Source organism: Scomber japonicus, chromosome 11 (genome assembly GCF_027409825.1).
Source record: "Scomber japonicus isolate fScoJap1 chromosome 11, fScoJap1.pri, whole genome shotgun sequence".
Classification (NCBI taxonomy): Eukaryota; Metazoa; Chordata; class Actinopteri; order Scombriformes; family Scombridae; genus Scomber; species Scomber japonicus.
Window position 1 is genome coordinate 21,318,478 of NC_070588.1, and position 15,979 is coordinate 21,334,456.

The 15,979-nt window shown below is 41.3% G+C and overlaps 1 protein-coding gene across 1 annotated transcript; it reads right to left on the minus strand.

Annotated features, from left to right (window-relative positions):
* Window positions 1-1,899: 1,899 nt before the first annotated feature.
* rev1 (REV1 DNA directed polymerase) lies at window positions 1,900-13,381 on the minus strand. Its single transcript, XM_053328956.1, has 22 exons — window positions 13,088-13,381; window positions 11,752-11,827; window positions 11,153-11,285; window positions 10,297-10,465; window positions 9,679-10,209; window positions 8,754-9,568; window positions 8,216-8,314; window positions 7,978-8,094; window positions 7,390-7,516; window positions 7,168-7,296; window positions 6,914-7,068; window positions 6,710-6,829; window positions 6,392-6,612; window positions 6,123-6,295; window positions 5,785-6,002; window positions 5,510-5,703; window positions 4,961-5,191; window positions 4,781-4,880; window positions 4,481-4,683; window positions 4,197-4,347; window positions 3,822-3,924; window positions 1,900-3,726 (listed from the first exon to the last, which is right to left on the minus strand). The coding sequence occupies exons 2-22, from the start codon at window positions 11,815-11,817 to the stop codon at window positions 3,615-3,617; spliced, it is 4,167 nt and encodes a 1,388-aa protein (XP_053184931.1). The 5' UTR covers window positions 11,818-11,827; window positions 13,088-13,381; the 3' UTR covers window positions 1,900-3,614.
* Window positions 13,382-15,979: the final 2,598 nt, after the last annotated feature.

Here is a 15,979-nt window from a genome sequence, read left to right on the forward strand (position 1 = left end):
CTGAAGGGGGTAAAGAACAGACAATAGAAGCTGAGACATGACACCAAGTAACACAAAAGTTAACAATGAGACACCAGTTGACATGTCTCCTGTCTATATCACAAGAACACGTCCCAATGATAAGAGCAGCATCAGAGAAAACAAGGTGAAATGCAGTTATATATGATGAACTGTACGCTCCATTTATTAGGTTACCCAAACTAAACAAATACAAAGCTATGTGTACCAAACATACTAAAAACTCAATATAACTTGCAGCCAGGTTCAGTCATCCCCCATTCACACCTTATTTCACCTTTCCTGGCCAGTAATCCCCCTTTCCTCATCAATCACTAATCTGACCACCAACTCCTACAGTTGATTGCGCCACACACCTTCACCCACTGCCTCAGACCTGCCAGTGCTGCACACCATGGAGGACGGGGCTTTGTGCTCTGCTGCACTACACTTGTAGAACAACCTTCCTAACCATATGAGGGCAGCACAGGCCTAAAACCTTACTATTCAGGAAGGCTTTTTCCACCTTAACCCTAATTATTTTTCTTTGTGCATTATTATTAATATTATACCTGGTTGACACTTACGTAACACATAGCAACTTGACTTTAATCACTACTTGTGTGAGAACAAGTGTGTATTCAAGTGAGGATCACTTGTAACACTGCTGTAAAGTCATTGATAAAAACATTAAGGTTATTCTCTGATGAAGACAAAGCCATGGCAACGCCTGGACACGCCTTGTTTCTGCCGGTTGTTAGCTGGCATTAATCTACCAGTTACCAAGTTATAGTAGTTCGTCATTTTGTTGTTTAAAAAAAACAAATTTAACTGAGAACCGTAGTTACGTACTAAATGTTACAAGTCAGTGAGGATATATATGTGCCTGAGACACTTTTAGCCTGCTAAGCTAGCTAGATAACATTAGCCTAGCGTATTCGTAGATGTAACAGCAGCGAGGTTGTGGACAAACACACATGAAATGAGGACATGAAAACATAATCAATCAGCATGTGAGATAAACATAAACGTTAGTGATATACGGAGGTAAAATAAAATACGATCACTCATAACCACAATATCGCATGTTGATTACCTGCTCGTTTTAGTGCGCAATTTCTCCTTCTTCTTCTACTGCTGCTGCAATTTCTTCTTCTGTTGTTTATTGGCGGTTGACAGCTCTTAGGCGCATTACCGCCACCTTTTGGATTGGGGCGTTTTTATCCCCCAAAGTTATTAACAGCACACTACTAACAACAGTACTGGAGAATAATAAATACACTGATGACAAAAAGACAAGGAGAAATAAAAGTGTACAGTGTAATACACACAATCACAATACTTAAATTAGAGGAGAAAGATAAATAAATACAACTTTAAAAAGGTCAAGAGATGAGATGCCTATTTTATTAACATCACAGTAATATTACAAGGCAGACAACTGTACTAGGAGCATTGGTTAAAAATAAAATAAACTGATAACAAAAACATAGGAAATAAAATTGTACAATGTAATACACAATAATAGACAAAAAGAGAAAAACACAAATGTAACTTTAAAAAGTGAATAAGCAATATTGCAAACCACCATTGGAATAAAAATGTAAACATTTACAGAGACGCATAATACATGTAAAAATTACATTTTACAGAACTACCCTAAAGTGATCTTTTTCTGTTCATGAGAAAGGGACTGAGGCTGGAGTTTCTGAGATGTTGTTATATTACAAATCATAAAATATTTCAGTGCATTAAGCACACATGTAGCTTTCAAATTGCAAAAATGCAACCACAATAAAAATAAAAGAGATTTAAGTGTCATTTCCAGTACTACCTTTGATTGAACACCCCTCTACTTGGACTGTATGGTTGAGACTTAGAAAATGACGACTGACAAATAAATTCATACAGAGTTTACAGTTTATTATCAAGATTTAGAAAACTTACAAACAAGTTCACAGCTTCAGGTCTTCAGGCACAAGCCAGTTTATAGAAGACAAGACTGGCCAATTTTAACTTGTGGTCATTCACTTTAGGAAAGATATGACAGTTGAAGAGAAGCAACCTCTTGAGAGTGAGTGGAGACTTGCACATTCTGAATTACATTCATTTCAACAGCTTAAAAAATGACATATTGATTTGGTTTGCATATAGGGATACCGTTTTGAACAAACTTTTCAACCATGGACACAACATGTGTTGCATGGTGAGATCCAGTCATCCAGCTGCATCTGCTGAGTACTTTTCTTAACACCATTCATGGATGCCAACTTCACAGAAATACAATGATGTATCAATAAGCCATAGCTTATGTTAAAAGGTTACAAAGTTAAAAATCAGATCACCTGTTCCTATTCAAATCCAGCATTATTTCAACAATAAGATTTATGAAACAGGTAACTAGGTTGGAAACACACTAGAATACCAGGATTCCTTCAATATACAAAGGCTGTATGAAATGTTACATTATCTTTAAGGAACATCTCACTTATTAGCGAAAAAGAAAAATGCATAGGCTACTTATTGATTGCCATAACCCCTGTCAACATGCTCCCAAAATCAGAGTGCTACCGAGAATCAACAGTTAACCTCACGTGAAGTGCTTTGGCCAGCTTCTGATTTCCATGTTGGAACAATGAGAAACAATTAAAGAGCGAGAAGGTCTACAATTTAAAGACAGTTACTAAGAATTCACTACATGTAAACAACACAAGAAGTAAACCCTTTACATACATATCTTTTCTTTTAAAACTTTTTAACAAGTATCTTTAAAAACATTATTTACACACTATAATGACAAGGTTTGGCACTTTTTTTGCAAGAGACAAGAAAAAGATTCAACTGTATGCCGCAGACTATAATGTGACATAGCAGTTGTCGATATTTCACAGGTCAGTACGAGTGGCATTAAGCACCACAGAAAAACTTAAGTAATATATGAAAATTGTATTCCTTCTATTTCTGGGTTTATCATCCCTCTCTTGTATGATGATTGTATTCAACTTGAAAAGTGTCATTATTTTCAATCTGGGCTGATGTAATCTGACAGATGAATAAAAAATAACCCCATAATGTGCCTTTGTAACAACATTCAAACATCGGCATACTTGCCAAGAGAAAGGAAATTAAAAATGTGACAAGCCCTGGCTTAGGCTGAGTGTATAAGAAACAGCTGAGCACTGCCTGGAAAAATCTTTACATACAATTTGAATCTGTGCATAAACAAATCCACATGAAAACTTATGACTCTGCAAAAAACTGCTACGATTACCACTGTACCGGGTTTTGGTTAGTATATCCTAAATGCATTTCCTGCCCTTCCGTTGGCAAAACTCTTGTCTTGTAGAGTGAGTACAGAAATGATGTACTGTACAAACTTTGATCAAATACTGTCATGGCTCTTGTAACTAGATTTCTAGATATTCATTAGTGTCACAATTGAGATAGGAGGGTCAGCTGTGATCTCTGTGAACTCTATCCACAAATATGCCAGAAATGATGGTTTAGATGTTATAATGTCCATAGCTGATGACTTAATGAAAGTAGCAAAACGAAACAAATTGTTGTAAAAAGGTTAAAAAAAAAAAAAAAGGGGGGAGAAACGGAGCCCTCCTTCTTCATGCTATCTTCAGGGTGCTACCGTAAGCCTGCTGCACAACCACCTGCACATTGTCTAGGATGAAGTCAAAAGCCATACTCCAAACAGACTCCACCGACTGCTGCATAAGCCTGCAGAGACAAGATCAATATGCAACTAACATGAATGAAGGGAAAACAAACAAAGAAAAAACACAGAGGAGTGTGGGAGGCTAATCTGTACTCACCTTTTCATATATTTTATAATCAAATCCAACTTCTCCAGATCTTTATCCTCAATCAGATCAGTGCAATATTTCACCACTTGCAGGATGTCCTCTTCCATGGGGTCTAACAGAAAGTATGAATACATTTTTATAACCAGGGTTGCAACAAACAAGCATTTAAAGACAAAAAATTGCTTGTCTTGTCCAATCAAGAAGCTAAAACCAACAAGTATTCGGTATTTCCTTCATAAATTGATAATCAAAATTGACCATTTATTTTCTGATCATCAACTAATTGCATAATCGTTTCAGTACTATTTACAACCCCACAAAGAAATATCTGCATCTCACAGGCAACTGCACATGCTGGAATTACAACAGCTCCTCATTGTATACCTGTTATAGTGGTGACCCATTCCCGTAAGAGTGTTTTAATATCTGTGAGGTCATAGGCTCCAGCCAGTGCCGGAGCGGGACGAGGAATGAATTTAGACAGAGACTCTGGGATGTTCTGCTTTACGGACGATGTGGACGGACCGTTTTCAGTCTGGGGAAGAAGAACAGGTGTGAGCTGGAGAGACCAGTCAGGTTCCAAACTGTCATAAATGGTCTATAATCACATATTGCCACTAAACATAAATGACTTTCATCTTCATGTATGAAACTGTTAATAGGCTCACCTTTACTGTGTTTATTGATTCCCTTGATTTTATAGGAGATGGTAGGCTTTTGGCTGGGCTGTTTGTTGTGTGACGCCTCTTAATAGGGGAAGGACCTTTTTTAACAGGGCTCACTGCATTCTTCCTCTTGTAACGCCGCTTCACCCGTCCGTTGCCAATTCCTACTGACTGTTTTAGCTGCAACAGTGGATTCTTCTGCTCCACTGCAGAGAAACCAAGATGGAGAAATGAGGGTCTAAATAGAATATGCATGGTGCTAATAAAAGAAAAGGCCAAAAAGTCATTCACCTAGGGACTTACACATATTTGTTTGAGGCTGGACATTTGTTACACGGCTGTAGGCGGACTTCAGTTCTTCCTGGAGCTCTTTGGGAAGGGCAGCAAAAACGTCTGGATCAACCTACGGTCAAAGAGGCTAAGTGAAGCTGAACACATAAACACAAACAATAAAAAACTATTTTTGAATCTCAAAAACCTCACCTGTGAGAAATTAGGGAGCTCCAGAACAATTCCTGGACTGTCAGGCTCATTGGGAATCTGCAGTACCAACGCAGGAGGAGGACGCAGAGGGGAGGTTGGACGGGATCTAGGAGAGGAAGGCTGTGGACTGGATGTATGGCGGTTATTTGGCCTGCCTTCTCGGTGAGTCCACGACTGCTCTACTTGTTCCCTCAGCTCTGCAGGCAGGGCCTCCAACACAGAACGATCCACCTTGGATTTCAAAAAGAAACAATTCATTTCCGAAATGGAAATCTATGGAGCTATCACTGACAGACAGGCCTTTGCAGAGTTTGTTAGGATGCCCAATGGCTTCTAAACAACATAATATCCAGAGTCAGTGAGTTAGATTTTGTATGGACGCCTGGTTTGGCTTAGCGAAACAACTCAACATCTGGAAAGAAATCTGAATCTTAATTTTGGGGCAAAAAAGGAAAAAGGAAAGGGAAAAAAAGAAAATTTGTTGAAAATAAAAACCTCTCATTGTTTAGTTCTTGATCTATCCATCTGACATACCCTTCCAGTCCTTACCTGTGAAGGGGAGGGGATTTCAATACTGAAATTGAGACGTGTTCGAGAATGTTTTGGAGTCTGCCTGCTTGTGTGCTGTTCTTTGCTTGTTCCTGGGACTGGCTCAGCAGGGGACTGAGGACGTTGAAAGTTGCCAGGCGATGGGACCGTGACAGAGGAAGACTTTTCCTGATGTGTGCTTTTGCTGGCAGCATCTGTAATATTTAAATTAGACTCAATTGAGTTTACAGACAACAGTAAAGATAAACTGAAATACAGTTAGACCTTACACACACCTCTGTTACTGGAACCCTGGCCAAGCAACATGGCCTTGATGGAGCGTGTCCGGAGGACGGCAGAGTCGTGGGGCACAGAGTGATTCCCCTCAAGAAGCTGAACCTGGATGCCAACTCCTCTCAGGTCCTGAACCTGCAGCTTCATGGCATGGAACAGTTTGATGACTGCAGCAGCAATCAGCTGACCACTGTCAGTGCATTGAGCAAGCATCACAGTCCTGATGGAAGGGGAAACAGATAAAGATAAGTCAGAACAACTTTGACATGAATAAGCAATGAGTGGACATTTTTTAACCACTTACAACACATGTGGATGGCAGTCTCTCTCTCTCCCTTACCTGGCCAGGTTATCACATATGCCATGACCTCCGTATTTAGCTGGCTCCAGTGGTGCTCCCATCTTACGAACCATGAGCTTAAGAGTCACTCTGCGACCTCGCAGCCCAGCTTCCTGTAAACGTCTCTGCACTTCCATGGACAAGTTAGTCAAGAAACACTCTGCCTCATCAACCTGGTAAGAGTGGTGGAACGAGAGAGTTTCAGAGACATATTGAGAAAAAAGAATGCCCAGGAAATATGAGGAACAGCTGTGAAGAGAAGGTCTAACCTTAGTAAAGCGTATGTTGTAGTTCATCTCAGCGGAGACAGACTTCCTTTCCTTCTCGTAGCGCACAGGACGGTCATCTAGACCCCTGCAGAAGCGAAACAGGGTTTGTCCGGTGCGGGGTCCAAACTTCTTCTGCAGCTGAGAAAGAGAAACCTGTTGGAGGTCCCCACACGACCTCACACCAGTAGCAGCCAGCTTTCTGCCCATAACAGGCCCAACACCTAGAAAAAAAGGCATTTCCCATTATTTCAAATATTCACATTAGGTAAGCTGATGAAAGAATTAATGGTCATAACCGGCAGGCACTGCTGTATCTACCTGGTAAGCTGGTCACTGACAGGTCCCTGATAAAATCATCCACCTCCTCAGACTTTAAGAAATACTGCCCGTCTGGCTTGGCCTTACGGGTTGCAAGCCGAGCCAACAGGATGTTGGACCCTGAGCAGATGAGCAGTCAGATTGAATTTGTAAAACAGGAACACAGTCTTGGTCTATTTTACAGTGTAAGAAATATAAACTCACCCATGCCCACTGAAGCACAGCATCCTGTCTTCTCCTTGATATCTGCTCTTATGGCTTTGGCCAGATCTTCTGGGTTGATGCCCAGCTCAGCTATCAGAGCAGAACCATCAATCAGAACTTCATCACAGCTCAGGGCCTCAATGTCATGGGTATAACTGCAAACAAACAAACAAAGAAGAAGGTTTGCATTATGTCATTTTGCATGTAAAGTTCACAAAAATGAATTAATAAATAGACCAAGCCGTTTTTCTTACCCAGCCAGAATCTCATACATGGTGAGAGCCACCTCTTTATATGCTTCAAAATCATATGGGACAGACTGCAGTGAGGGACACAACTGTTTCGCTTTGCCAAAAAACATCCCATTCCTCACACCCGCCTGCCTGTGAGACAAACATTAACATATCTGTTAGTGCAAAATACAAACATAAAGGTTGTTTAAAACCAAAGATGAAATGTGATTGTGTCCTTCTTACCTCGCTTCATAACTGCAGGATGCAATCTCTGCCATTGAAAGTGCAGCAGCATCCTGGTCCACTCCATTGGCATGGGATTCAGGACTCTCTTGTGAAGGAGTCCTGTGAAAATCCTCATCCTCTTTCCCTGAGAAAAAGAAAAACATTCAGGCTGGATGTGCTTTTCTAGGAGGAGTGAGGTGATTTTAACATCACCAGTGCTGGTCACTGATGTTGATGCAGTCCAGAGAGCTTGTGTGGTTAATTTTTCAACCTCACTCCAGTTGTACAGCTGCAATTACCAGCTGTTCTTCAGTGAAATTGCTGGTCCTTTTATTTTAAAAATAGATCTCTGAAATCTCTGAGAAGAGCTGCTTTTCCTTATACTGACATTTCATCAGCAACATGTGAAATTTTACTTTTGGGTGAAAATGAAGGAAGTTGAAAATGAAACATGTTAACACCAACATATGGGAACCATTACAATGCACCATTAGAAGAGCCTGTAAGATCATCAAATAAGCTGTTGTGTTTTAGGCTAGTCATGAGGTATATCCATGTCAAGGTCAGCTGTCTCCACAAGAAAAAGGTTGGGTAGGACAATCTCACCAGGTTGAGCATGAGTGTGCTTCTTCTGGTAGTACTGCTGCTCCAGCTGAGGGTTGGCCCCCGGTCTTAGGGGTACTCGACCCTGCCCACGGTTACTGGTCACGGCTACTGGCTTCCCTGCAAAAAACATATCACAATCTCATGCGGGAGCAATGTCTAAATGTATGACATTTATTTACATGTGTGTGCCCGTGTTAAATATAGTATGACACATGTAAATAGACAAAAGATGCCTTACCTTTGAGATCTGGTCGATGCCGGATCCCGACAGACACAAAGAAACAGTCCATGTCCACATGGAGAATACAAGATTTAACACTGGCTGGCAGCGATGTACCTGATGCACATAAACAAATACCACATCATCAGTGGGGAGTTTTCAGCATCTCAAAAAGACATGTGCAAATGATCTAAACATGAGAACTACACGTGGCATGAATACAGAGGCTATGGGACACATATTGTAAATATTTTAGATGACAAACAAGCATCATCATCTTTTAGGCCTTAAGAAAGCATGTTCATCATGATGCATCCAGTGCTTGAAATGATATTTCTGACATTTTGTGTTTATCATACAGTTCACAGTAGAGGGCAACAAGACACACAGCGAGAATGAGGGAGCAGAATGACATACAACCAATCTCTCTGTCCGACTGGGGAAGTTGGTGTTCAGTGGTTTTAGACTCTGCCACCATGACATCCTAACTCATTATTCTTTAACAAACAGCAATGTGAATTTTAAAAGACAAAAGTGACCCATCCTTCCATAGTACCTTGACTGTCAGTGGAGCGCTGTGCCACAGATTTTCTCAGCCGTTCTTTGCCTGAAAAAGAGGTAACATTCGCTGCTTTCCGTTTGCTATGGAGTTCATTGACGTATTCAGAGAAGCCGGTCCTCCATGTAGAGATCTGGTGTAAACGTGAATGAGAGTAGTACTCTGAGATCAAACCGCCAGTCTGTGCCAACAGCTGTGTTGAAGACTCAGATGCTGATGATGTATTGTCAGTGGGAGGATCTGGTTTGACTGATGACTTGTTTGTGTTTAATGAGGCAGGGTGAGATGAAAAGGCATTGTGGTGACTTCCGTTCAGTCGAACTGGAGAATGTGAGAGAGGCCGGGATGCAGGGGAATGAGGAGGATGTCCAGGATTTGAATCAACCTGACAGGGTGGTTGGAGCTGTTGTGGGAGTGCGTGGCTTTCGGTGGCTTTTATAGCTTCCTCGTATGTGGGTGGCGGCGGTTTAAGTCTCTGCTCACTGGCTTCTCCTAAGCTGGATTGCTCAGGATGGACAACAGACTGGTCGGACTGCTTTGGAGGACTGTGGGGAAACTCATACGGATCAGGTTTGGTCTGGAAATTTACTAGAGGATTTGTAGGTTGATCTTCTGGACTCTTAACTCTGCATTCAGCCAGGTCCTTGTCAACAGAGGGTTGATCTGCAACAGGGGACAAGTCCTCTGGCTTTAAGGCACCATTAACAAGATGAGTGTGTCCATTGGTCAGCGGTGCTTCTTTGCTGCACTCTTGCATTTCGTCCTTTTTTGAATGGCTCATCTCGTCCCGCGAGGTCTGAAATAACCCGTTTCTGTGAGAAAGAGAAAGGACTCATTAGAAACTTAAACTATTTGTAGTTTAAAAGTAACTGAAAACAAACAAAAAAACAATATCTCCCTCTCATTAGCTTCATGTACTCACAATCTTAATTGCACTTCCCTGCAGCCACTCTGGCGGGTGTTGCAGGAAGAGGTGATCTGAGGTTGCGGTTGGCCTGCTGTCTGGTGCTGGAGACTAGGATGATGTGTGATGATACTTGTCTGTGGGGGCTTCATGGAGCTTGGGTTAGACAGCAGGTGGGTGTTTAAAGAGCTACTGAGGTGGTTCTGTGCAGGGCTTGAGTGAGTGGATGTTAACTGACTTGGAGGTGGGTTTATGAAGCAGGCTACAGGGCTTTGCTGGATGGACTGAAGGTGGGAGTTGCCTTGGTAAAGCTGATTGTGGAAGGAGTTATTCTGATAGCTGGATGAAGACTGCTCCTGGTTGAGAGTAGATTGCTGAATGCTGCGCTGCGGCAGATGAAGCTTTTGATGGACACTGGGCTGAAGCGGCCCATGGCTGGGTCCTGCAATCTCAAAGGTCTGACGCAGATTCATGCCAGGGAAGAGCGGGCCCTTCTGTTTACTATACAGCTGGTACTGTAGGTAAGGAAGGAGACGCCCAGCCTGGATGCTGTTTTGAACAAAATGACAAAATAGACTCATTGATCTTCATGTAGTATTGTGCAATATGATGGTATAAATGTTCACATGAACACACCTGTCAGTGATCCATTCTGGCCTGATGACTTTTTCCCCTTTGAGCTCCTGGATTTTGTTGTTGGGCAAATTAGTGGCGATGATGTGTGTAGTCTTAGAGCGAGAGTAGTAGACGTGGAACTGGCCACCGTGCAGCATCATCAGTCTGCGCAGCTCATCTGCACTTGGCTCTGCTCACAAAGAACAGGCAAAGGATTTTAAAAAGAATGACAAAAATTACACTGTATGTCAAATAAGTAAGAAATCTCCTATGCGTGAATTCATTTTACGATTGTATTACTGTCACATTTTGACACCTGAAAAATATAATGTCACTTTGTGTATTAACAGCAGTAGGTAACCTTGCCAGTTACCTATTCACAGCTGTAGGGTGCATGCATTCAACTAAATAAGACTGCCAAAATAAAGTTAAGTAGTAAAAGTAAGTAAAGACATCAGTCACCACACAAACAGTGACCCTGAAAAGATGTGAAAAAAACTTAACACTGATTTTGGGCAACATAAACTCATAGCTTATAAACAGTTCATCTGGATGACTTTTTCTAATATGCAACCAAGGATGTGATCTGTGTGTCCTTGACAATGAACATGGTCACACTGTTAAAATGCTGGATAATTATAATAAGGTTCTGTGCAGGTAAAATTTAATTAATGTGTTGAAAATTACTTTTCTTTTTTACAGCCTACCAGATGTTTAAAAAAAATCTTTCTTTTGATTCTCATCTGGGACAATCTTGGAGAACATTTACATTGCTGTTCTGTTCTTCACACGGTGAAGGACACACTGTGTCTTTTCTCCCTCCTACAATTTCCTCAAACAAGAGATACAGTATGTAAAAATGTGTACATAGTGTTACCTGTGTATCCATTGACATAGATGGCCACTCCACTGAAAATGCTGGAGCATGTGCCATCCTTCTGTTTCTCTCTCGGAGCATCCAGTTTAAACTGCTCATCCAGCTTGGAGATCTTTGCAGCCATGTAGCCGCCCTTCAGAAAAGTAGGAGAGCAGTGACAGAAGAAGTTACATCTTAGTTAGAAAATTGTTCACAACAACTATGCATGTAGAATCGCAGTGCTGAAATGACCTTTTATATGATTTGTGCATATCAAATTCTGAAAGCACTACATGCAGCTCTTCTAACAGTTGCATTTAATCTAGCCTTGACTGTTGGTGTTGTTATAATGAGAGCGGGGAGGTAAAGGAAAACAGGCTGGCCAACTTTGATTTTGCCAGTAAGTACAGTGAAGTGGATTATGCATACACCTTTTAACCCACTGCATCATTTATACTCTGAACACAGTATTAATGTATCCCATTCAGCTGCCTATTACACCCCTCCCCACAGTCATATAACCTATTGTATTCCTTCATTGAAGGGTACCATGTCCTCATACTGGTGTAATTTCTACCACATGTAGTTGATGTTGATAAAACATCAAATTTGATACTCACTCTTTCTTCCCAACCATTGTCACCACTGGCATTGGCTTTCTTCTTTGACCATGCATCTCGACTCATACTGAGCTACCTGAAAGCACAGGGAGGATTTAATCATTGTCTACTAAAGCACACGAGTCAAAGCTGGGTTCAGACAGGCAGTTAGTGCTATCCCTCACGTACACACTAATGCTAGCAGATCTGGTTTCAGGTAATACACACCTTTTTAAATGCAAAGTGCCTTCAAACATGAGCCTGAATTCAAATGAGATTTGAATGCCTTTACATCTAATGTTTGTTTATGACTCTTGTGACTTTTTATTCATTTTTGTTGATTGTGTAGTTGTGTAGTTGTGTTTTATCTGTTTTCTTATCAAGGTTTCTTTCCCTCAGGCAGTGTTTCCTCTGTATTCATTTAGCACACCAACAAAGCAAGAACATTGAACACCACTGCAAGAGAAAATGTCAAATGAATATAAAGACTGCAATTTAGCCTTAATGTTATCTAAAATGCAAATGTAGTGCAGATGCTTCAAGAGTACTAAAACAATTTTAGCACTGCAGTCTCAACTTCAAACATAACATAGACCCAATCAGTGACAGATGTGGGACAAAACTAGAATTAATGCATGACAGCTGTATCAGACTTTGAAAATAGATGTTAAATCTCAATGAGACCTCTTGATTAAATAGAAACAACAACAACACACAAACAAACATAACAAATCCTGACATCATTCTGCGTGTAGCTTAATTTGAATACAAATCAGATATGAGTGTAATCTGTTTTAATTGCCAGGCTACTGACTCAATAAATCAGTTAGCATTATAACATTTTGGGAAAATCAACTATTCCTGTGTGTTTTGTTTTCATCTGTTTTTAAGGTGAAAAACCACCTGACACTATAAACAACAGACAGCTACAGTGTGTTGCTGTTTATTTATGAATTCAGTCTTGTGTTGCAGTGCTAGTTAGCAGCACCATGGTCTGATATAGGTTACATGTCCAAAAGGAGGAGGTTAGTGTCCATGAACATGTCGGGGCAGGTCTCCTAACAAAGCCTCACTTCGCCACATCTTTGCTGTCAGCTGCTAACTGCTTGCTAACATTAGCTGGCTGCTTTAAAGGCGATGTCTCCCTAGTTAATCATGCATGTCGCTGCACACGACGCCACTGTAACATCATGTCAGTTCAAGCAAGCAAAAAAAACAAAAACAAACACACGTACAATGTTAAGTGTGGTTGTCCGACAATGCTAGTTAAATGAGCTGTTAAACAATGAATATGTAACTTCTGAGCAGTGCACGGCTGTAAACAAACAGCGGTGCAGAGTGACTGTTGCCTTTTTACCTTTTCTCCTGTCAGAGGGTGTTGTTAGCCACAGACTTCTCTCTGCAGACACAGTCCAGCAGACACGTTGCGTGCGTGTGTGTGGTAATAAAAACGAGGGAACACGAAAGCAAGATGAGATGAAAATCCAGACAGTTAGCTCGGCTTCTCGACCCGGACCTTATTCTCCAGAGGACTCCTTAAGGTGAGCTGAGATCTCCTTATTTTGTCACTCTCCCATGCCATGTCTCTTCTACATTTTCTCTCATCCTCCCAGTCCTTTTGCTCTCCATTTCTACCGCCTGATCCCTTTGCTTTCCCTTCTGTCAGTTGATGTTAAGCAAACCAAAGCCAGCAGAGTAAATCCGGACGAGATTTTCAAAATAAAAACTTCTTCTTCTCCTTCTGATGATGATGATTATGCTTCTTGTATCAGATTATATGCAGCAAAGGTGTGTTGCTGCTCTCCATATGTCTGTTGTAGAACAAGAGCAGGATTTAGTGGCATCTAGCAGTGATTTTGCTTTATTTGAACAAGTCAGCATACCTCACACAGCTTGGACACCAACACAATTTAATGAAATGGTCTCCTAAAGCTTCTTTAAGGTGGCACTGAGGTGTCAAACACAAAAGTAAGGAACACATTTCACAAAACACGACATTTAGTGATACAATTTGGACAACAGTACTTGATGCCAGAACAGATTGCATGTATGGTGATGCAGAAACTTGCATAGATGGACATTTATTCATAAAGTGCAAACTGAGAAATTCTGGAAAGATTTGTCAGAGAAACGCAGTACCAATACATTTATGTTGACATCTTTTTCAGGACTATTCCTCCCTTTAAAAAGTACATAAATAATTTTAGTGTCTATTTAATCTCATCATAACAACGAGACTAGAGTATAGTAAATGGCCCCCAGTACTATGTTATTGCAATATTGGAGGCTGCAGTTTCAGGATCGTATGTCTAGGATCCTAGTTTTAAAGGTTTATTTCACTCGAATACTACTTTTGTCTAACTACTTATAAGGTTAATTCGTAAAACGGAGGGTCCTAGAAATGCGACCCTGAAACTCCAGCCTCCGGTATTGCTGGAATCCCCTATGGTCTATGTGGTATTACTGCAGTGCCACATAACGCCACAGGGTGGTGCCTCCTTTTGTTTCGTTGTGATGCACCAGAGTAGAAGAAGCTGCATACACTGCTGTTGTTGCTACTCTGACTGATGTTAAGGAAAATCCTTTCATCAGTAACGAGTTTGGTGCAGGCTATGTTGTCTATGTTACTATTTTCATGTGTGACAAGTGAATATACTCCTGCGGAGACGTGTCATTGTATGGTCGACGTTTAGTGTTGTAGAATAAAGTGGCAATGCAGAAACGCTCATCTCATTCACTGTGTCTGAGCTAATCAGCTGTTCCCGGGGTGATTTTTTTTCCCGCCCTACTCTTCCTATGATTGGCTTATCCTGATATTCATACTCTAACATTAACCAATCCCACCCCTCATACCCAATCCCAAAGACGAAGGCAACGAGTACTAGCCAATCAGGGGAAGAGGTGGGCGGGTCATGACTTCGGCGTCCTACGAGAAAAAAAAACATGCCGGGTCCCTGCTAACAAGGCTCATGCTGCTAACCTTCTCCATCTACGCCAGCCACGTTACAGCACGCAAACTAATACTTAATAATAAAAATAAACCAATGAAAAGGAGCTTATGTTTGTATATGTTTGTATATGTTTGTACTTATTTTGAAAAAACTGACACGTCTCAACTTCCGTTTTTCTTGTAGTTTTTTATGTAGCTTCACCCAACTCATCCCCGAGCTTCATGTTTTTAGCTTCAAGTTGTGTTGTGGTGCTGCCACTGTGCGGGGAACCGATGCATGTCACCTGAAACACAGCTCCTAAAGGTGCAACCGTGAAACTTTCACACCTATTTACTCAGTATAGTGTGTGGACACGATACGAACATGTGAACTGTTGGTGTGAAGCACGTTTGACTTCACTGAGCCTGTTGGTTATTATCACACACTCAGAGTGGAAACAACTGCCTCTCTGGTTTTAATCAGCACGTCTTCACTCAGCCCGCTTCCCTACACTAGACAGTCGATGAAGCAGTCTGTTTTTTTCCCTGGTGTCTGCTGTCTGGTTCAGAGTTGTCCTCACATGGCCCGGCACATAATGCACTATGGCCATGAGTGACGCAGGGTGACGACGGCACGCTGTGCGCATGGTCCGACACACTATAATAATCTGTAAGTATTAAGGGGGGAGAAAAAAGTCTTGTGCTCATTTCAACTCAGAGCATGGATTAAATTATAATGGTGCAGTGAAATAAGGTCAGATGAATAATGAGCCAGCAGGAAAACAGAAAGCACAGTAACATGGTGCAACTGTTATGTGATGTGACACGTGATCTATCTGATTTCCGAGGGCATGAAGAGGTTGATTGATATCCTTGACTGCCCCCTCATATGGCACAAAGTAGGTTACAGTCCAAAGGAACGAGAGAAATGTGTGATCAGGCTCTGGATTAGCTTTCACAAAATAAAAAAAAGAAAAGAAAGTAGGATGCTGTTGACCTTAGGCTTGTCGTGTCCCGAAGAGTCCCCTTATTGGTTGTTCTCTGTTGCTATGGTAACCAGACATCGGATGCTGAAGTTTCATGCGCGACTTCTGTGTAGGTGCAGCTGGAAGTAGTTGCAGTGATGGAGAGTCTGAAGTGTGTGTGTGTGTGTGTGTGTGTGTGTATGTGTATGTGTGTGCACAGCGTTATTACTCATGTTGTGGGGACATAAGTCTGCACACAGTCACGTTGTTAGGCGATGACAAATAAGTTCCCATAACGTAAATTATTTCATTTTATATTAATAAGTTTAGGGTAAGGTTAGGTTTAGGATTAGTC